Raw genomic sequence first — 22,693 nt, forward strand, 5'->3', positions numbered from 1 at the left:
TGTTCCTGACCTCATAAGCATCAAAATTGACCAGGGTGCCAAAGCTTTCATGAGGGTGTGAATACTTTTTAATATGTTCATTTTGCTTAGTTTTAACACAGGAAGCTACCCTGAGACTCTCTGGGATCAACTTTTGCACAAAGTTATAGCAAGTTTACCCCTTAAGGATGCACATAGTTTCTTAAGCTTACATATACTTATATTCAAATAGCATTACTTTTAGTGTCACATTAAAGACACAACAAAGTCCAGGTGTTAATACTTTTATTTGAAGCCTGGCCAACAGGATGTGTTGGCCAGAAGAAGGGAGACACAGAAACTAAATTAACATAGACAGGTTTACAGCTCAGGACTATCCCAGGAAGATCTAAGTCACCATCTGTAAAAACTTGCTTGATTAAGGGAAGATTGAATTGTGTCTCCACAGTTTTAGCAAATAGAAACCTCTAAATAGAAAAACAACTAGTAACATAAAATTACAAATGTAAGAATGATAACAAACATAATAATTCTAACAAGCATTCAGACTTTACTCATTTTATTCACTTTCAGCGCTGAAAGGAGACGATTTTACCATTACATTTGAGAAAAGTTTCTAAAAAAGACTGTGCAGCGTCTGAGGAGGAGGTTAGCTGATTATATGGACTGAATTCACTCCCTGAAATCACACCATGTCTCTGTGTCCCTGATAAGTTTCTGTTTCTCGTGAGAAATGGACCTTGGTATCTAACAGAATCAAACATGTAACTCTTTACTATGGGCCCTTTGTCTAACAGCGTGTGACTCTGTCTCGATCTTGGTAAAGCGTCTCAATACTATCTAGCTATCATTTCCAAATGTTCTCAAGATTACTGTTTAAAGGCTAGGGGTGATGCTAATGCTGTACTGAATCTGTGTGATTATCATTAATGAGTAAAGGAGCAGCTTTTGTGCTGTGAACTCAAAATGGATGGGATTTTATTTTTTATGCATTGTTTAGATGTGGAGAACAACAACAAAAAAAATCACAAAAGTCATTAGAATGAATTATTTTATTCAAGGTAAAACATTTTATGCTTTCAAACAGGATGAGTTTCACTAAATCTGTTTAACTAAAGATGGATGTAACCCCAAGATGATGGGATATCTAACCTACTGAATTTCTTTCCAAATTAAAAGCTTTCAACATTTAAAATGAAGCAACACATTCAGTGTATAGAAATGAAACACCAGATCTCACACAACGTAGCCTGGACAAGTTATAATTCAGTGTGCTGCTCTTCAAGGTCATTGATTAAAGTCTCTGATTCCTTCAAATCGCTTTCAAGTTTGTCAATTTTTATACCCAAGTCGTAAATCTCCTGGTCGATGACAGACTTCATCTTTACCCAGAAATCTTTTGTCTTCTTCATCAGTAACTCTAGTGGCAAAAAATCCTCATCAGATTCTTCCGGATGTGCCGTCCATGGATCGACTATGTTTATATAGTCATTCAACAACTCTGAAGACCTGTCAATTTTTAAACGTCTTTCATTCTAAGGGGGAAAAGATAAAACTTTATTATTGTACAGCGAACACTTCAGAGGTTCATCTCAACATTAGATGATAAAAACAGATTCAGTTGCATTTATTCCATCTTTGTAAAGATTTTACATTTAAGGAGAGATTCAGGGTAAAAGTTTGTACTTTTGATATAATTACAATAAATCCCAGATATATTATCTGGAGTTGTAAATCTTGTATTTGGAAAGTTCACTGCACATTTGAAGAAGTTAGAGCCAGGAGAAGTTAGATTCAACATCAAATATTGTGATATAAATTTTATTTTATTGGTTTTAATTATTTACCAAGTTAATTTCTAAAGCAGAGGTTCCCAAACTGTGGGGCGCGCCCCTTAGGGGGGGCGCGGAAAGCAGTCTGGATGAAAAAAAAAAAACATGAGCACTGTATGCGCTGGGTTTTTACCTTAGAATGGCCAACTCTCTGTTATTCCTATATCAATTTGATACAGTAGAGGCTTCCACACTTCCCATATTTGTGTCCTCTGTCACTTTTATCAGCAGTTAAAACTCTTTAATCCGTTGTTAACATGTTGTAACCTGTTTTTCCGAGCCGCCTTTAAACGCAACATGAGCGCTACGACGCTCGCGCTGGGTTTCCACCTGTGAAGGAGACCTGCTGCTGCTGGGCGGAGCTACGTAGGTTTGTGTTAGAATCACGGCAGCAAACCAGCAAAACGCAAAGAACTTTTCACAGTTTTTCCCTCCAAACTAACCGACTGAGTTGAGTAAAGCTGTTGGATGCAGGTAATGTTAGCTAAAAGATGACTAGCTAACATCAATACAGAACCTTAAGCTTAACAAGTAGCTTGTAGGCTACCAATGTTGGTGTCTATTTTCAGCTACGTACATTCATTTTGCTCCCAAAAAAGTTGATGCCTGGCCCCCCATGCGTTGTTTCAACCAGACAGCCATTTGTAATCCATAGGGGGGGCGCAGAAGAAAAAGTTTGGGAACCACTGGTCTAAAGGTTTTAATAAGGTTTCAGCACACACTTTATACAAATATGTCACTGATTGATCAGGGCTCCTCAAGCATCAAGGGTCGGCCTACAGGAACACACTTAAATCAAATGACTGAATCACTTCCTTAGTGTTCAGCCAAGTTCTTCAGTCCTACTAATGATTTCTGTATTTGACTCTGGTGTGTTGAAGCAGAGACACATCTAAAAGCTGGAGGACATCAGCCCAGAAGTATTGGATGTGGCTTGTATATATAGAGGAATTTATGCTATTTGCAGAGATTTCTCTCAATTTAGATTTAAATGCTGGCATATAATTTAATGCAACATTATTCTGCTCACCTTTGCTTTCTCAAGGTTTTCCTTCAGTTGATGATGCGTTTCCTTCAACTTTTCCTGAAAATTGAATAAAATTGACATTTAGTTTCTCTTTAATTTTCTCACATTTTGCATTGTCAAAACTAAAAAATAAATTGTCTGTCAGTGTTCCCAATAAACTCACCAGCTGTCCCTTGTCTACCAGGGAGTTTGTGAAGCCGACCAGACTGATCAGGGTGCAGATCAGGAACAAACCTTTCATGGTTCTGGTAGCTGATGCTGAGACTGTAATGGAGAAGAAAATGAGAAATAGTTGTTGAACAGATCTATTCTAATTGTAGACCTAACAGTATTTGAACTTACCAGAAATGAGGAGGGAGAAGGTGGTGAATAAAACACAACGTGGGGAGGAACAACACTGAGGGTTTTTATACCGTACTTCAGAAGTAACCTCCCCCAGTGTGATGTTTTTGAATGTGGGTGAGGTTAACTCCACTGTGTAACAAAGCCCTGTCTGTTGTTCATTAAAAAAAGTTGAATAATGTATAAAGTTGAGTTTTGCTTACTTCACAAATTAATTTCACTTTACTTGAAGTCCTTTTTCATGTAACAAAATATGTACTTTAAGCAAACAATGGCCTTGCTTGATAAACATAAATAAATGATGCAAATAGTTGCCTTAATTATTTAAGTGGAAAGGGTAGAATATTTTTATCAGTGTATACTGAGAGAACAGTTCTCTCTGTTAAGAATTAGAGTAAAATTCATAAAAACATGCTGGAATGTAATTTAATGTAACATTATTCTGCTCACCATCAGTTTCTCCAGCACTTCCTTCATTTGCTGATATGTTTCCGTCAACTCTGCCTAAAAATGGGATAAATTTGGTGTTCAGTTTCTCTCACATACATGAAAAAGTAACTGATTAACTGTCAACATTTCTAAAAATCAATGTTGCTAATAAACTCACCAGCTGTCTCTTGTCTACCAGGGAGTTTGTGAAGCCGACCAGACTGACCAGGGTGCAGATCAGGAACAAACCTTTCATGGTTCTGGAAGCTGATGCTGAGACTGTAATGGAGAAGAAAATAAGAAATAGTTGTTGAACAGACATATTTTCTGTTCAAGACTATTTTAATTTTAGACTTTTAACATTATTTGAACTTACCTGAAACGTGGAGAAGGTGGTGAATGAAAATCAGATAGGGGAGGAACAACACTGAGGGTTTTTATATGCTGTACTTCAGAAGTAACTTCCCCCAGTGGGATGTTTTAGTGAGGTTAACTCACAAAGGACTGGTCTGTTGTGTATCATTTACAGAGAAAACATATTTTCAGTTTCAGTTTAGACGTTTGAACTAAAATCACTAATGACACACGTTACCAATAAACATACTTTTAAACAGGAGTTAAGCGATACCAGTGCAGAGGAAGGCGATTAATAAATTATTATCAAGTTATCCAATATATGATATATTAAAGATACGCTAGCTTCAAGATTTTGATTATGGACTCAATGAACAGTATGGAGAAAAATATGTTCTTTATTTTAATCATTTTTCTCATATTATTGTCCTTATTTGACCAAATAATAATTTCCAGGGTAACAAGATTTGATTCAGTTAAGTTTCTTAGACCCATCTGTCTGCTTTTCTTCATGTTCCTGAGACTGAGTCCAACGGCAACAATTGTCACAAAAATGAGCAGAATTAGTAATTTTATTCAAGAGAAGGGAGACCATTATAATATGTTCTTTCTTTTTTAGGTCAGTTATGTTTGTTTGTGCAGCCAGTTTGTTTACGTTTTTGCCTGATCTTTTTTATGAGCTCATTTTGTCTTTTTGTCATTTATAATCTTTGGGTTAAAATAAAAAAAACATATTTTTCTAATTAATAGACTCCTCCTGTTTTTTAACTCGGTCCATCACACTCAGCCACATGGTTTGATGTCATCGTCTTCACTCATGTCTTTGTTTTGCCCTTTGTTTTGTCTGAATGTTGCCATTTGCCCTAATGTGTGCTTTCCTTTTCTTTGTTTTAGGTGGACTACTCCCTATTTAACCCAGAAAAGAAATCAGATCAGTCACTCTTTAGCTCATTTGATCAGAAACTGTTGAGTGCTCACTATTTAGAAATTGAATTAGATACTTAGCAACTGTTGAATTAAAATCATCTCTGATTTTGATGCTTCTGAGGTCAGGAACATCATGGAGTGCCCTGATGTTCCTGACCTCATAAGCATCAAAATTGACCAGGGTGCCAAAGCTTTCATGAGGGTGTGAATACTTTTTAATATGTTCATTTTGCTTAGTTTTAACACAGGAAGCTACCCTGAGACTCTCTGGGATCAACTTTTGCACAAAGTTATAGCAAGTTTACCCCTTAAGGATGCACATAGTTTCTTAAGCTTACATATACTTATATTCAAATAGCATTACTTTTAGTGTCACATTAAAGAAACAACAAAGTCAAGGTGTTAATACTTTTATTTGAAGCCTGATACATACTTATCCAACAACAGCTATGTGTGCAAAGAACAAATTGTCTGATAAGCCAATTGTCAGCAGAAAGTAACAAGCAGAAGTGTCTGTATGTGAAACTGATTGAGCAGGAAACGGCCCAGCTGCCCGCTTCGCCTCAGGGCTGCAGCAGGATGCTGCTTAGACTTACATGTCTCAGTTAAAGGTAAGTTTTTAACAACTAGGTTATATAGCAACTTGTTTATAACCTAGCCATTCATACAAATATCCTTATCATAATGTGGTACAGACTTCATAAATTCAGAAAACATGTGATGATTAAATATTTACTCTCCCAACATGTACGCTGTACCTCTTTTAGGGAGGTATATTGATGTTCTGCTGTGTTACGTCTTAAAAAACCACAGCTACCTTCCTGTGAAATGGGTCTACCTGGTGTGACCTAAGGAGAAAGTTGCAAAGATGAGCTGTAAATTTGTGGTGAGATTCAAGACAACAAAAACCATTGCTTAGGTGCAACAACATCCGTGTCATACCTAACATGTCTAAACATGTTTTCTTCATTGCAAAGTGGCACACAATAAATGTGATCAAAGTGAAAAAACAATTATACAGAACCTTCTTTTGAATATATATATATTTTTTTTTTCTGATGGGTCAGTAAAATAATCATCTGATTTAGCTACGTTTTTTTTTTTTTTTTTGCTTTGCATCACAACACATTCAGATTTGTACTCTTGGATCAATACATTTAATCAGATTAGATAGATAGATAGATAGATAGATAGATAGATAGATAGATAGATAGATAGATAGATAGATAGATAGATAGATAGATAGATAGATAGATAGATGTAAGCTATGATGATCCATGAACTGCTTCTCCAAGCCTCTCACCATGTGTTCTGAAAACCTTCAGTTTGTTTATCTCTCTTATTAGCAAGAAGAGTGTGAAAAGTAATGGAGGGGTTGAAACCCACATCCTATCACAACAGGATGTGGGTTCAGAAAGAAAGAAGCGAGACACAGCATTACTTTTAGTGTCACATTAAAGAAACAACAAAGTCAAGGTGTTAATACTTTTATTTGAAGCCTGATACATACTTATCCAACAGCAGCTATGTGTGCAAAGAACGAATTGTCTGATAAGCCAATTGTCAGCAGAAAGTAACAAGCAGAAGTGTCTGTATGTGAAACTGATTGAGCAGGAAACGGCCCAGCTGCCCGCTTCGCCTCAGGGCTGCAGCAGGATGCTGCTTAGACTTACATGTCTCAGTTAAAGGTAAGTTTTTAACAACTAGGTTATATAGCAACTTGTTTATAACCTAGCCATTCATACAAATATCCTTATCATAATGTGGTACAGACTTCATAAATTCAGAAAACATGTGATGATTAAATATTTACTCTCCCAACATGTACGCTGTACCTCTTTTAGGGAGGTATATTGATGTTCTGCTGTGTTACGTCTTAAAAAACCACAGCTACCTTCCTGTGAAATGGGTCTACCTGGTGTGACCTAAGGAGAAAGTTGCAAAGATGAGCTGTAAATTTGTGGTGAGATTCAAGACAACAAAAACCATTGCTTAGGTGCAACAACATCCGTGTCATACCTAACATGTCTAAACATGTTTTCTTCATTGCAAAGTGGCACACAATAAATGTGATCAAAGTGAAAAAACAATTATACAGAACCTTCTTTTGAATATATATATATTTTTTTTTTCTGATGGGTCAGTAAAATAATCATCTGATTTAGCTACGTTTTTTTTTTTTTTTTTGCTTTGCATCACAACACATTCAGATTTGTACTCTTGGATCAATACATTTAATCAGATTAGATAGATAGATAGATAGATAGATAGATAGATAGATAGATAGATAGATAGATAGATAGATAGATAGATAGATAGATAGATAGATAGATAGATAGATAGATAGATAGATGTAAGCTATGATGATCCATGAACTGCTTCTCCAAGCCTCTCACCATGTGTTCTGAAAACCTTCAGTTTGTTTATCTCTCTTATTAGCAAGAAGAGTGTGAAAAGTAATGGAGGGGTTGAAACCCACATCCTATCACAACAGGATGTGGGTTCAGAAAGAAAGAAGCGAGACACAGCATTACTTTTAGTGTCACATTAAAGAAACAACAAAGTCAAGGTGTTAATACTTTTATTTGAAGCCTGATACATACTTATCCAACAGCAGCTATGTGTGCAAAGAACGAATTGTCTGATAAGCCAATTGTCAGCAGAAAGTAACAAGCAGAAGTGTCTGTATGTGAAACTGATTGAGCAGGAAACGGCCCAGCTGCCTGCTTCGCCTCAGGGCTGCAGCAGGTTGCTGCTTAGACTTACATGTCTAGTTAAAGGTAAGTTTTTAACACCGATGAAAAGAGAACAAAGACATCGGCTTTATCTATCTATCTATCATTTCCAAATGTTCTCAAGATTACCGTTTAAAGGCTAGGGGTGATGCTAATGCTGTACTGAATCTGTGTGATTATCATTATTGAGTAAAGAAGCAGCTTTATGCTGTGAACTCAAAATCGATGGGATTTTTTTTGTGTATTGTTCAGATGTGGAGAAAAAAAAATCACAAAAGTCATTAGAATGAATTATTTTATTCAAGGTAAAACATTTTATGCTTTCAAACAGGATGAGTTTCACTAAATCTGTTTAACTAAAGATGGATGCAACCCCAAGATGATGAGATAATTAAAACTTTCAACATTTAAAATGAAGCAACACATTCAGAGCCATACAGTGTATAGAAATGAAACACCAGATCTCTCAAGTTATAATTCAGCTTGCTGCTCTTCAAGGCAGGCACGTGCAGAGGGGGTGCTGGGGGTGCTTGAGCACCTGCCGTTTTTGCTCCTTGCCCCAAAGTGCCCTTTTGGTCATTTTTTTTTTTTTTTGGTTGGTATTATTATTTTCAAAGCCCTCTTCTGACACATAATAACTTGTACTAAATTTATTTATTTATTTATTTATTTATTTATTTGTTTGTTTGTTTGTTTATTTATTTATTTATTTATGTATGTATTTGTTTGTACAACATAATAAGCCTTCCGGTCATCTTGTTACCTTTGACCTTTTGCCCGTGACGCATGACGCAGTTGCCTCTTGCGCAGTTAGATAAGGCGGCTAACTGGAGCTCAGCATGGCGAACGTTGCAGATTACAGAACAGTTTTTGGTGAATTATGTATATAAAAAAAATGTTTTTGGTGAATAAAGTGGAGCAGACTTGCTACTTGTCAGATGACGGAAAACGTTGAATGTATCGTTTCTGCTTCAGCACGGAGTCGCGGTTTAAGCAGAGAGGTAATGAAATACAACAGACACTGACAGGCCTCTGCGTCTGGTTTACTCTGAAGAACTACTGAGCGGGAGGAGACAGCCAGGTGAGGAAAACCTGTTCTTATCTATCGATTCAGTATTTTTATCATACAGACATTAGGCTGCTGTTGTTGTGCTATTAGCTAGCTGCTAGTTAACGACTTTGCTAGCAAAGCTAGATAACTGAAAAGCTCCTTCCCTGTGTACGAGGCAAAACTTATCATCTCCATAATGTCCGATCTTCTAATTTCCTTTGCTGCTTAATGTCCATCGCATCTATTCTGGCGTTAAGGAATAGCACTTAAATAAAAGTCCAACAAGGATATTCATTTAGAATTAAAAATAACTCACCCTGAATTACCATGATAGATATAATGTATGTCAGTAATGAAGGGGAAAAAACTCAACCCAGACTTTAAGTTCTGGTTCGCAGAGTATGTAGTTAAATTTTTCCCCAATTATTCAATGGGAAAAAATAAACTAACCTCAGTTAAGTAAAATAACATTGTAATCAGAACTTTTGGAATTGTAATGATTTCTTTTTAAAAAACAAATTGTTTTGTTTAAAAAACTTTTTAAAAATTAAATAACTAATTTTTGTCTTGTGAACTTAAAAAGTTATTTGCCAAACATAAACTTTTATTTGCACACATCAAAAATATTTTGTTGCAATTTTGGGTCCTGCCCATGACGTCATGTGAGTTTTTGAGTCAAACAAAAACTTAGAATATCAAGAAAATATTTCTGACATGCACAAATAAGTTTGTTTTGCAAAAAAAATTCACTTCATGAGAAAAATGTGTGATTTAAATGTTTAAAAACTCAGTAGGCTTTTCCCATAGTGACATGCATTAACAATTCAATTTTTGCCTTTTTTTTTTCTTCTTTCTGCAGTTCCACGTTAAAGTTTGATGCAGCTCTGCTTTCCTGAATGGACCATCTTCACCTCCACTGCAGCAAACAGGCAGCTCTGTTTTATAGATTACAGTCACTAAAAGGTTGCATTGTGCCCTTGTTTATATTTTTAATAGTTTAATTCTGTAAAGACAAAATATGTAAATCAGAGCTAAACCACCAGCTCTGATTTACATATCTTACTAAATTGCGGGTTTGAATATTGCAATACTTTCCTATAACAAAATAGACCTGCAGAAAGAAATTACTAATAAAATATCTTACATATGCATAGTTGTATGCTCTGTATAGAGATTTACCTTAGCTTTGATTGTATATTTCACAATTTTGTAATTTATCATTGTTTATTAAACTCTGAAAGCTGTGTGGCTTAATATTCTGTCCTAAAATGCAGTAAGATGTGCCCTTTTTTTTTTTTGAGCACCTGCCCTTTTAGTGGCCTCTGCACGGCCCTGCTTCAAGGCATTTGATTATAGTCTCTGATTCCTTCAATTGTTTTTCAAGTTTGTCAATTTCTATACCCAAGTCGTCATTCTTCTTGTCGATGACAGACTTCATCTTTACCCAGGAATCTTTCGTGTTCTTCATCAGTAACTCTAGTGGCAAAAAATCCTCATCAGATTCTTCCGCATTTTTCTTCATATGTGCCGTCCATGGATCGACTATGTTTATATAGTCATTCAACAGCTCTAAAGAGCTGTCAATTTTTAAACGTCTTTCATTCTAAGGGGGAAAAGATAAAACTTTATTATTGTACAGCGAACACTTCAGAGGTTCATCTCAACATTAGATGATAAAAACAGATTCATTTGCATGCGTTCCATCTTTTTTAAGATTTTACATTTAAGGAGAGATTTGGGGTAAAAGTTTGTACTTTTGATATAATTACAATAAATCCCGAATATATTATCTGGAGTTGTAAATCTCGTATTTGGAAAGTTCACTGCACATTTGAAGAAGTTAGAGCCAGGAGAAGTTAGATTCAACATCAAATATCATGAAATAAATTTTATTTGATTGTTTTTAAGTATTTACCAAGCTAATTTCTAAAGGTTTTAATAAGGTTTCAGCACACACTTTATACAAATATGTCACTGATTGATCAGGGCTCCACAAGCATCGAGGGTCGGCCTGCAGGAACACACTTAAATCAAATGACTGAATCACTTCCTTAGTGTTCAGCCAAGTTCTTCAGTCCTACTAATGATTTCTGTATTTAACTCTGGTGTGTTGAAGCAGAGACACATCTAAAAGCTGGAGGACATCAGCCCAGAAGTATTGGATGTGGGTTGTATATATAGAGGAGTTTATGCTATTTGCAGACATTTCTCTGAATTTAGATTTAAATTCTGGCACATAATTTAATGCAACATTATTCTGCTCACCTTTACTTTCTCAAGGTTTTGCTTCAGTTGTTGATGCGTTTCCTTCAACTTTGCCTGAAAGTGGGATAAAATTGACATTTAGTTTCTCTTTAATTTTCCACACATTTTCCATTGTCAAAATTTTAAGAAAAAAATGTCCGTCACTGTTGCTAATAAACTCACCAGCTGTCCCTTGTCTACCAGGGAGTTTGTGAAGCCGACCAGACTGATGAGGGAGCAGATCAGGAACAAACCTTTCATGGTTCTGGTAGCTGATGCTGAGACTGTTAAGGAGAAGAAAATGAGAAATAGTTGTTGAACAGATCTATTCTAATTGTAGACCTAACAGTATTTGAACTTACCAGAAATGAGGAGGCAGAAGGTGGTGAATAAAACACAATGTGGGGAGGAACAACACTGAGGGTTTTTATACCGTACTGCAGAAGTAACCTCCCCCAGTGTGATGTTTTTGAATGTGGGTGAGGTTAACTCCACTGTGTAACAAAGCCCTGTCTGTTGTTTTTCATTTACAAAGACACCATACTTTAAGGTTCAGTTTAGAGGTTTAAACTAAAATCACTAATGACACACATTACAAATAGCCATACTTTATAAACAATGGTCTTCCACAAGGTTAGCAGAAATTAAATTAAAAGGCTCTTCATTCACATTTTCTACTTCTTATGTTTGTGTAGAAATTTGAAAATGCCCATTGCTTAGTCTAATGAAGGTAAATGGATACACACATCTCTCAGTATTCTTGCTAAAGGTGCTTCTTTACTTTCTGGATGGTTGAATCTATGGTGGATAGGTTCAAACGTTTCAGGCGAGAGGCGGGGTACACCCTTTACAGGTCGCCAGTTTGTCACAGGGCAACACACAGAGAATTTAGAGAGACCAATTCACCTGACTTTCATGTTTTTGGACAGTGGGAGGAAGCTGGAGTACCCAGAGAGAACCCACGTATGCACAGGGAAAACAAGCAGAAAGACCTCAGGCTGGGAATCGAACCCAGGACCTTCTTGCTGCAAGACAACAGTGCTACTAACTGCGCCACTTAATTTGCTAAAATAAGAAATTATTGAGCTGCAAGGGTCACAAGGGTTTGCATGCATTTACGTTATTATTATAGGAATGAAACTGCTTTCAAGTCTGTGAGAGCTTGTACTGATGTGCCTGTGGCGCCTCCTAGAGGTTAACAGGGCTAACAAATTCCATTTTATGCGGTTCTCAGTTAAATACATATCAGTCTGATTTTATGTCAGTGACAGACATTACAGCTGTGATCCAGAGGAGGTGCAAAACTGATCAAATGATCACAATTAAAAGTAATTCATAGAGGAAAACACAGCAGAAATCATTGTTTGAGTGAAAACTGAAGAAATGACTACATGACCCATCACCAATGATATAAACTGCATGTCACATGGTTACCAGCTAAGATGTGTCTTTTCAGCTTAGTTTTGTAACCACAGCTAAAATACAAAAACTAAAACAAAGCAAACAACACAGCACACACAAACTAATGTACTTCTAGTTCTATTTATCAGTTATTTACCAGTTGAAGATTTAGAACAGACTCAACTGAGACAGAAGTTCAGAAGTCTTGAGAAATGTCAGTGTGAAAAAGCAGTTTTAACCTTGTCACATTATGTTTGAGTTTTTGTAGTATACGTAACTGTGAATTAAAACAATGTAATTTAAGAAGCAGAACTGGTTCATGCCTTGTCAGGTGAGCTTTCAGTTTTATTCAATATTAGCAGTTTATTCAAAGATAAACACAACAAAAATAAACAAAACTGTTTCCAATGTACAGCCTGGCATAATTTATTTGAATTTCCTCTAAATCCTATAATTAAAACCTTAATTTTCTACTCCACTTTCCATTTGTTCTTAACTTCATATTTAAGAACAAATGACAACAAATGACTGAAAAGAGCAGAAACAAAAGTAATTTTTTTTTCTGGGTGCAAGGCCAGCAACTTTTAATTCCTCTTAAAAGAAAAGAACAACTTGCAATTTTGTGAATTTTAACACAAAAAATAATTTAGTCTTTACAAGATTATAAGTAACTTTAATATGACCACAGGTACACCAAAATACACTGCAGATTCTAACATTTCATTGGTATCAAAGCCAGACATTTTGAACAAATAAAAACTAGAAGTAAAAGTGCTCACAGTGGAACACTGTTCTTTTTCAGTGTATCATCATCAGTATATATAAAGATAATAAGAATACACACTTAAACATTACAGAATGACCATTCCAGTTTCTGGATAACTTTCAATTACAAACATCTCAGCCCTTTACAGCTTTCAGTTTACAAAATACTCTGTCCATTTGTCACAGTATTATTGTTAATTATTCCTGCACTAATGTGTGACTGACACAAAATTTCACATGGTATCTTCTGACTGTGCCAGTTTGTCTGTAACTCTCTCCAGTTGTTTCGCCTTGTCTTCATATTCTTGGGTTCTTGCCTCGTCCGTTTCAAATTCTTTAATCAAATAAACCAGAGTTTCCTTCATGAAGCCTTTTACCTGCTTCATGAGTTTAGGTATGTATTCACTGTTTGAGCTCCTCTTCCCTTCTGTGTGAAGAAACAAAACTATTGTTATCTCAGATATATTTAGTATCTCTTATGTTCCACAGTGTACTATTGATTCTGATCATTTACAAGTTTAGCAGGAAGCAAATTAACAGGTGCTTCATTTATATGTTCTACTTCTTATCTTGTTTGATGGATTCCTTGATGGGTTCCATTGAGGAATCCACTGGTTCCTCGATAGATTTAATTGCTGGAGGGTTCTATTTCACACAACAGCTAAGCAGATTGTTAAAGCACTGAATTGAGTGCAAAGCCAGGAGAAACAGCCATGAAGTCCATGTGAGGACTCCTTACACATGCTTCAAAACCCTAAAACTTCCTTATACATCAGACAGACGTTTTAAAGTCATATGTCTTTTATTGAACAGAGTTACCAAACTGTTTTTTTATTGTAAAGTCTTATTGTACAAATATAATCAATTAAGTATCAACTGATACATGCATGGTGACTGACTGGGTTTAATGCTCACCAATACTCACCTGTTCTCTTGTTTTCAATTCTTAGAAACTTTGAATATATTTGCAGAATTAACATTTATGCAAATAAGTCATCTTCTTTAGTTTGTCCATATCTTTATAAATATATGAAATTTTAAATCTACTTTATGCTGTGATATAATTTGAAATGATGCTATTTGTCAATAATATCAGAAAAAGAAACTCATATAGATACATTATACATAGAGCGGTATATTTCAAGTCTTTATTTCCTGTCATTTTGTTCATCAAAGCTTACATCTATCTATCTATCTATCTATCTATCTATCTATCTATCTATCTATCTATCTATCTATCTATCTATCTATCTATCTATCTATCTATCTATCTATCTATCTATCTATCTATCTATCTATCTATCTATCTATCATTTCCAAATGTTCTCAAGATTACTGCTTAGAGACTAGGGGTGATGCTGATACTTTGCTGAATCTTTGTGTCATTATTGAGTAAAGGAGCAGCTGAACTCAAAATGGCTGAATTTTCTTTTATTATTTAATTTGCTGTTCAGATGTGGAGAACAACAAAAAAAAAATCACAAAAATCAGCAGAATGAATTATTTTATTCAAGGTAAAACATTTTATGCTTTCAACCAGTTACAGGATGAATTTTATTAATCACTAAATCTGTTTAACTAAATATCCATATCACCCCAAGATGATGGGAACTGTCTAACCCACTGAATTTCTTTCCAAATTAAAAACTCAACATTTAAATTGAAGCAACACATTCAGAGCCATACAGTGTATTGAAATGAAACACCCAAACCCACACAAATAGCCTGGACAAGTTATAATTCAGCTTGCTGCTCTTTCAGGAAATTGATTAAAATCGCATTTTTCTTCATTCGCTGTTGAAGTTTCACCATTTTAACATTATTTGAACTTACCTGAAACGTGGAGAAGGTGGTGAATGAAAATCAGATAGGGGAGGAACAACACTGAGGGTTTTTATATGCTGTACTTCAGAAGTAACCTCCCCCAGTGGGATGTTTTGGCGAGGTTAACTCACAAAGGACTGGTCTGTTGTTTATCATTTACAGAGAAAACATATTTTCAGTTTCAGTTTAGACGTTTGAACTAAAATCACTAATGACACACGTTACCAAAAAATATATTTTTTAAACAGTATCTAAGCAATACCAGTGCAGAGGAAGGCGATTAATAAATTATCAAGTTATCCACCATATGATATATTAAAGATACGCTAGCTTCAAGATTTTGATCATTGACTGAATGAACAGTATGGAGAAAAATATGTTCTTTATTTTAATCATTTTTCTCATATTATTGTCCTTATTTGACCAAATAATAATTTCCAGGGTAACAAGATTTGATTCAGTTAAGTTTCTTAGACCCATCTGTCTGACGTGTAAACCTGTCACCGGTCTAAAGGCTGCTTGTTTATTTTACAGGTTTTTCTTTTAGATATGTCAGTAGCAGTGGTAGCAAAGATGGTTTATTGTTAAAGCACTGCATTGAGTGCGAAGCCAGAAGAAACAACCATGAAGTCCATGTGAGGACTCCTTAAACATGCTTAAAAACCCTAAAGCTTCCTTGTACATTGGAGAGACATTTTAAGCTTAAATGTCTTTCATTGAACAGAGTTAGCAAACATTGTTTTTGATTGTAAAGTGTTATTGTACAAATGAAATCAATTAACTATCAATTGATACATGCGTTGTGACTGACTGGGATTATTGCTCATTAATACTCACCTGTTCTCTGTTGTGAGAATTGTTTTCAGTACTTTGTAACTTTGAATGTATTTTCAGAATTAACATTTATGCAAACAAGTCACCTTTTGTTTGTCCATATTTTTTATAAATATATGAAATTTTGAATCCACTTAATGCTGTGATATAATTTGAAATGGTGTTATTTGCCATTTATGTCAGAAAGTGAAACTCATATTGTCATGAGTGGTGGTGGAGAGGTGGTGAGATAAACGCAGGAGACCCAGATGAAGATGATGATGATGAATTTAATGAAGGATGTAGCTCAAGAACAGTCCAGTCAGGCAGCACGGCAGGAACAATAGCACACAGCTAATAACCGGTAGCAACTAACTAGGAGACTGAATACGGGAGCTAAGGCTAACCAGGACTTAAACAGTGCTACTGGCGAGCTAGACGTAAGACATACGACAACGATCCGACAAGAGACAAAGACAACAGGAGGACTTAAATACTCAGGGAGGGTAATCAGGTAACTAGACACACCTGGGGAGCAATCAACGGGGAAGACGCAGAGACAGAGACTCACAGGAAGGAAACAGAACACAGAAAACCCTAAAAATAAATACACACAAATACAGATCATGACACATTTAGATACGTTACACATAGAGGGGTATATTTCAAGGCTTTATTTCCTGTCATTTTGATCTTTATATCTTACAGATACTGAAAACCCAAAAGTGTCCCAGAAAATTCCATCTATCCATCCATTGAGAATTGACATTTAGTTTCTCTTTAATTTCCCTCACATTTTGGATGGATGGATGGATGGAAAGAGCATAAAATCAGCCAAGAAAAGCATTGATAGGTATTTTCTCAAACCTACATAAAAGAAGAACCACAGACAACCAAACTTTCAACCAAACTTCTGCAGAGGTGAACTGCTTCTCCAAGCCTCTCACCATGTGTTCTGAAAACCTTCAGTTTGTTTCTCTTTCTTATTAGCAAGAAGAGTGTGAAAAGTAATGGAGGGGGTGAAACCCCACATCCTATCTTCACAGCAGGATGTGTATTCAGAAACAAAGAAGGGAGACACAGAAACTAAATTAACACAGACAGGTTTACAGCTCAGGACATCCCAGGAAGATCTACGTCACCATCTGTAAAAACATGCTTGATTAAGGGAAGATTTAATTGTGTCTCCACAGTTTTAGCACATTTTAACACTAAACCTCTAAATAGAAAAACAACTAGTAACAAAATTACAAATGTAAGAATGATAAACATAATTCTAACAAGCATTCAGACTTTACTTATTTTATTCACTTTCAGCACTGAAAGGACACGCTTTTACCATTACATTTGAGAAAAGTTTCTAAAAAAGTCTGTGCAGCATCTGAGGAGGAGGTTAGCTGATTATATGGACTGAAGACACTCCCTGAAATCACACCATGTCTCTGTGTCCCTGATAAGTTTCTGTTTCTCGTGAGAAATGGACCTTGGTGTCTGACAGAATCAAACATGTAACTCTTTACTATGGGCCCTTTGTCTAACAGCGTGTGACTCTGTCTCGACCTTGGTAAAGCGTCTCAATACTATCTATCATTTCTAAGTGTTCTCAAGATTACTGTTTAAAGGCTAGGGGTGATGCTAATGCTGTACTGAATCTGTGTGATTATCATTAATGAGTAAAGGAGCAGCTTTAAGATGTGAACTCAAAATGGCTGGGATATTTTTTTATTTTTATGTTCACATGTGGAGAACAACAACAACAACAAAAAATCACAAAAATCATTAGAATGAATTATTTTATTCAAGGTAAAACATTTTATGCTTTCAAACAGGATGAGTTTCACTAAATCTGTTTAACTAAAGATGGATGTAAACCCAAGATGATGAGATAATTAAAACTTTCAACATTTAAAATGAAGCAACACATTCAGAGCCATACAGTGTATAGAAATGAAACACCAGATCTCACACAACGTAGCCTGGACAAGTTATAATTCAGCTTACTGCTCTTCAAGGAAATTGATTATAGTCTCTGATTCCTTCAAATCCCTTTCAAGTTTGTCAATTTTTATACCCAAGTCGTCATTCTCCTGGTCGATGACAGACTTCATCTTTACCCAGGAATCTTTCATGTTCTTCATCAGTGACTCGAGTGGCAAAAAATCCTCATCAGATTCTTCCGCATTTTTCTTCATATGTGCCGTCCATAGATCGACTATGTTTATATAGTCATTCAACAGCTCTAAAGAGCTGTCAATTTTTAAACGTCTTTCATTCTAAGGGGGAAAAGATAAAACTTTATTATTGTACAGCGAACACTTCAGAGGTTCATCTCAACATTAGATGATAAAACCAGATTCATTTGCATGCGTTCCATCTTTTTTAAGATTTTACATTTAAGCAGAGATTTGGAGTAACACTTCATAGTTACTGTTGATATAATTACAATAAATCCCAAATACAACGTCTGGAGTTGTAAATCTTGTATTTGGAAAGTTCACTGCACATTTGAAGGAGTTAGAGCCATAGGATGTTAGATTCAACATCAAATATCATGAAATAAATTTTATTTTTATTGTTTTTAATTATTTACCAAGCTAATTTCTAAAGGTTCTAATAAGCTTTCAGCACACACTATATACAAATATGTCACTGATTGATCAGGGCTCCTCAAATTCAAGCCTCCAGGGCCGGCCTGCTGGATCACACCTGAATCAAATGACTGAATCACTTCCTTAGTGTGCAGCCAAGTTCTTCAGAGTCCTACTAATGATTTCTGTATTTGACTCTGGTGTGTTGAAGCAGAGACACATCTAACAGTTGGAGGACATCAGCCCAGAAGTATTGGATGTGGGTTGTATATATAGAGGAGTTTATGCTATTTAAAAACATTTCTCTCAATTTAGAATTAGATTTAAATTCTGGCACATAATTTAATGCAACATTATTCTGCTCACCTTTGCTTTCTCAAGGTTTTCCTTCAGTTGTTGATGCGTTTCCTTCACCTTTGCCTGAAAGTGGGATAAAATTGACATTTAGTTTCTCTTTAATTTTCCACACATTTTCCATTGTCAAAGTTTTAAGAAAAAATTGTCCGTCACTGTTGCTGATAAACTCACCAGCTGTCCCTTGTCTACCAGGGAGTTTGTGAAGCCGACCAGACTGATCAGGGTGCAGATCAGGAACAAACCTTTCATGGTTCTGGTAGCTGATGCTGAGACTGTAATGGAGAAGAAAATGAGAAATAGTTGTTGAACAGACCTATTCTAATTGGAGACCTAACAGTATTTGAACTTACCAGGAATGAGGAGGGAGAAAGTGGTGAATAAAACACAACGTGGGGAGGAACAACACTGAGGGTTTTTTTATACCGTACTTCAGAAGTAACCTCCCCCAGTGTGATGTTTTTGAATGTGGGTGAGGTTAACTCCACTGTGTAACAAAGCCCTGTCTGTTGTTTTTCATTTACAAAGACACCATACTTTAAGGTTCAGTTTAGAGGTTTAAACTAAAATCACTAATGACACACATTACAAATAGCCATACTTTATAAACAATGGTCTTCCACAAGGTTAGCAGAAATTAAATTAAAAGGCTCTTCATTCACATTTTCTACTTCTTATGTTTGCATAGAAATTTGAAAATGCCCATTGTTTAGTCAAATGAAGGTAAATGGAACTACACACACCTCTCAGTAATCTTGCTAAAGGTGCTTCTTTACTTTCTGGATGGTTGAATCTATGGTGGATAGGTTCAAACGTTTCAGGCGAGAGGCGGGGTACACCCTGGACAGGTCGCCAGTTTGTCACAGGGCAACACACAGAGAATTTAGAGACACCAATTCACCTGACTTTCATGTTTTTGGATAGTGGGAGGAAGCCGGAGTACCCAGAGAGAACCTACGTATGCACAGGGAAAACAAGCAGAAAGACCTCAGGCTGGGAATCAAATCCAGGACCTTCTTGCTGCAAGACAACAGTTCTACTAACTACACCACTTAATTTGCTAAAATAAGAAATTCTTGAGCTACAAGGGTCACAAGGGTTTGCATTCATTTAAGTTATGGTTATAGGAATGAAACTGCTTTCAAGTCTGTGAGAGCTTGTACTGATGTGCCTCCTATAGGATTTCTATAGAGGCTAACAGGCCAAACAAATTCCATTATCATATGTGGTTCTAAGTTAAATACATATCAGTCTGATTTTATGTCAGTGACAGCTGTGATCCAGAGGAGGTGCAAAACTGATCAAATGATCATAATTAAAAATAATCAGAGGAAAACATGGCAGAAATCATTGTTAGAGTGAAAACTGAGGAAATGACTACATGACCCATCACCAATGCTATAAACCCCCATGTGACATGTCACATGGTTACCAGCTAAGATGTGTCTTTTAAACTTAGTTTTGTAACCACAGCTAAAATACAAAAACAAAGCAAACAACACATCTAATGTACTTTTAGTTCTATTTATCAATTATTCATCATTTAAAGCAGGGGTCCCCAAGCTACGGCCCGCGGCCCGCCTTTAAATTGGTCCGGCCCCCTGAACAATACCGTATCCGGCCCGCCTCCTCATTTGGTCCGGCCCCCTGAACAATACCAGAGAGCATTCAGTGTTTTTTTTCATATATATGTGGATTTTTGTTCAACCACCAGGGGAGCTCTTGAGCAGAAATGAAACTTAGTTTCCCACAATGGAATATATACTAGTCAGTATCAGTCACCGTTTCGCTCACGGTTTTTTTCCATTTGCATTCTGGGTAAAAATCTATCTACAAACGCGAATATGTCGTCGGCAGTAATCCAGCCCCCACCCCCGGTCAACAGTTTCACTCCTCCTCCCCCCCTCCCCCGTCAACAAAAGTTTTCTAAGGTTTCTTTCTCGAAAAACTAAGACCGGTCCTCGCAGGAAAAAGTTTGGGGACCCCTGATTTAAAGACTTAGAACAGACTCAACTGAGACAGAAGTTTTGAAGTCTTGACATATGTCAGCGTGAAAATGTAGTTTTAAACTTGTCACATTATGTTTGAGTTTTTGTAGCATACATAACTGTAAATTAAAACAATGTAATTTAAGAAGCAGAAGAAATCATTACTGATATAAATTTGTTATAAAGGTATTACTGATTGCACTTTAAACATCAGGTAACTTTATGTTATTAAAGGTAAAGTTTAATCAGTAATGAGTTCTTGGTTAATGTCAAGTTGTCATAACAAAGACATTTTGAATAATGTCAACTTTGTATTAAAAGTGTCATAATTTACAGAATGACGCTTTATGACAACAGTCATAGCTATTCATGAAGGCTTATTCATGTTCATGACAGATGTTATGACATGTTTATGACAGTGTCATGTCAGTCTTATTCAACCCTCTTCAAATAAAGTGTTACCAAAAAATCTTATTGCTGTCTTACCTTTATCTATCAATGAAATCCATGCACCGCTAATTCTGCACAAAAATATCCATTCATCCAAAGCCAAGTCTATCCTCGGAATGTCTTTTCTACTCCGTTTAAGAATCATCAAACTGTGTCGAAGCAAAACTTCCAGCTCCGGTGTTGGTCTTCCTTTAGTTATCATCTCCTGCTTCAGTTGAAAATCCACTTTAGAAAACTGTTTAAGTGTAGAAATGTAGTCTTTCATGTTTACGTCGGAAGAGAGGAGAAAACAAATATATCGCTGTACTTTACTCATTTACTGTGTGGCTAGCTCCATGGCTAGCTCACTGTGTCTTACTCTGCAGTTGCGGAGGAACAATATCTGGGATCATGAGCGCCCCCAGCCATGAGGCAAGAGAACTGCCTGCCTCACCTCGAGTCTATTCTCTGCCGTTTCTGATCTCTCCTCCGCACACAAAACACGATACACACACAGTTAGTCACAAAAAACACTGTACATTATATACATAAGCAAAATTATGGAAAATCAGTCCATATATTAAATGTTTTTTTAGCCAATTGAGGTTGCTCAATCTCAAGTGAGGCTCAGCTCACTGCTGCCTCACCGGCTTCGCTTCTGAGCATTTGAATGGGAAAATGAGAAAATCCAGCGTTTTTTAAGAAAAAAATCATCAGAATTGGTTAAGCTAAGTAAAAAATAGATACTTTATAGTACAAACCACAGGGTGAAAATACTAATATAAATGGTTTTATTATTATATATTATTTTCCCATGATGACAGGTGAGGCTCTGCCTCACCTGCCTCCCCTGACCGCACGTCACTGTTCTACAAACTGCACATACATTTTAAAACGCTTGTTGCTTAGTCAAATAAAAGCAAATTGAACTCCTCATTGTTCTTGCTATCATTACTTACCTTTAAAGGTGTCTTTTACTTTCATTTTCCCAGAAGTTACCTATGGCAGATCCATTTTAGAGGAAATCAGTAGTTACAGCATCAGCTACAGTTGTGAAATTAAATGGATTCCACTGCCATGTCATTTACACGTCAAGTTTGGATCCTGTAGCAGAGGCCTGGATGCTGGAGGACTCTGTTTTTCTACCACCACAGTGTCCAGATGAACGACTATCATCTGTTCATTTAGCTTGATCTGTAAATCACACAAGCTCTTTGCTCTGCAGGGTTTCCCCCAGTGTTTTATACGCCTGGTGGGCTGCCAGGCTGTTCTTGCCCCCTCACCAGGCTAATTGATACTTGTTTATTTTAAATGTTTTTCTTTTAAATACGTCAGTTGCAGTGGTAGAAAAGATGGGTTTATAGTTAAAGCATTGAATTGAGTGCGAAGCCGCAGGAAACAAGCAGGAAGTCCATGTGGACTCCTTAGACATGCTTCACAAACCTGAAACTTCCTTGTACATCAGAGAGACATTTTAAGGTAAAAAGTATTTTATTGAACAGTTAGCAAACATTGTTTTTGATTGTAAAGTCTTATTGTACAAATTAAATCAATTATCAATTTATACATGCATTGTGACTGGGTGTAATGCTCACCAATACTCACCTGTTC

The 22,693-nt window shown here is 36.1% G+C and overlaps 2 protein-coding genes across 3 annotated transcripts; both read right to left on the minus strand.

The window, feature by feature from the left end:
• Positions 1-1,016: 1,016 nt before the first annotated feature.
• On the minus strand, positions 1,017-11,428 carry LOC148154118 (uncharacterized). The gene is made up of 7 exons (XM_088015389.1): positions 11,283-11,428; positions 11,104-11,204; positions 3,631-3,684; positions 3,181-3,331; positions 3,002-3,102; positions 2,842-2,895; positions 1,017-1,514 (listed from the first exon to the last, which is right to left on the minus strand). The coding sequence occupies exons 2-7, from the start codon at positions 11,179-11,181 to the stop codon at positions 1,239-1,241; spliced, it is 714 nt and encodes a 237-aa protein (XP_087871515.1). The 5' UTR covers positions 11,182-11,204; positions 11,283-11,428; the 3' UTR covers positions 1,017-1,238.
• A 6,074-nt stretch (positions 11,429-17,502) lies between these two features.
• Positions 17,503-19,087, minus strand: LOC106911685 (uncharacterized). 2 transcript variants are annotated; one of them, XM_088016115.1, is made up of 4 exons: positions 19,019-19,087; positions 18,840-18,940; positions 18,678-18,731; positions 17,503-17,996 (listed from the first exon to the last, which is right to left on the minus strand). In XM_088016115.1, the coding sequence occupies exons 2-4, from the start codon at positions 18,915-18,917 to the stop codon at positions 17,721-17,723; spliced, it is 408 nt and encodes a 135-aa protein (XP_087872241.1). In that variant the 5' UTR covers positions 18,918-18,940; positions 19,019-19,087; the 3' UTR covers positions 17,503-17,720. The 2 variants fall into 2 exon arrangements, with proteins under 2 accessions (XP_087872241.1, XP_087872240.1); XM_088016114.1 differs by lacking the exon at positions 19,019-19,087 and having other exon boundaries at positions 18,840-19,009.
• Between the last annotated feature and the right edge of the window lie 3,606 nt (positions 19,088-22,693).

Source organism: Poecilia mexicana, unplaced genomic scaffold (genome assembly GCF_051168715.1).
Source record: "Poecilia mexicana isolate PSO_F unplaced genomic scaffold, ASM5116871v1 scaffold_18, whole genome shotgun sequence".
Classification (NCBI taxonomy): Eukaryota; Metazoa; Chordata; class Actinopteri; order Cyprinodontiformes; family Poeciliidae; genus Poecilia; species Poecilia mexicana.

Excerpts from the sequence above, each read along its gene's own strand:
- LOC106911685 (XM_088016115.1), bottom strand. The coding sequence starts at position 18,917 with ATGAAAGGTTTGTTCCTGATCTGCACCCTGATCAGTCTGGTCGGCTTC. Across the intron at positions 18,732-18,839 it reads TGGTAGACAAGGGACAGCTG|GCAAAGGTGAAGGAAACGCA; the intron begins GTGAGTTTATCA and ends TCCCACTTTCAG. Across the intron at positions 17,997-18,677 it reads AAAACCTTGAGAAAGCAAAG|AATGAAAGACGTTTAAAAAT; the intron begins GTGAGCAGAATA and ends TTTCCCCCTTAG.
- LOC148154118 (XM_088015389.1), bottom strand. The coding sequence starts at position 11,181 with ATGAAAGGTTTGTTCCTGATCTGCTCCCTCATCAGTCTGGTCGGCTTC. Across the intron at positions 3,685-11,103 it reads TGGTAGACAAGGGACAGCTG|GCAGAGTTGACGGAAACATA; the intron begins GTGAGTTTATTA and ends TCCCATTTTTAG. Across the intron at positions 1,515-2,841 it reads AAAACCTTGAGAAAGCAAAG|AATGAAAGACGTTTAAAAAT; the intron begins GTGAGCAGAATA and ends TTTCCCCCTTAG.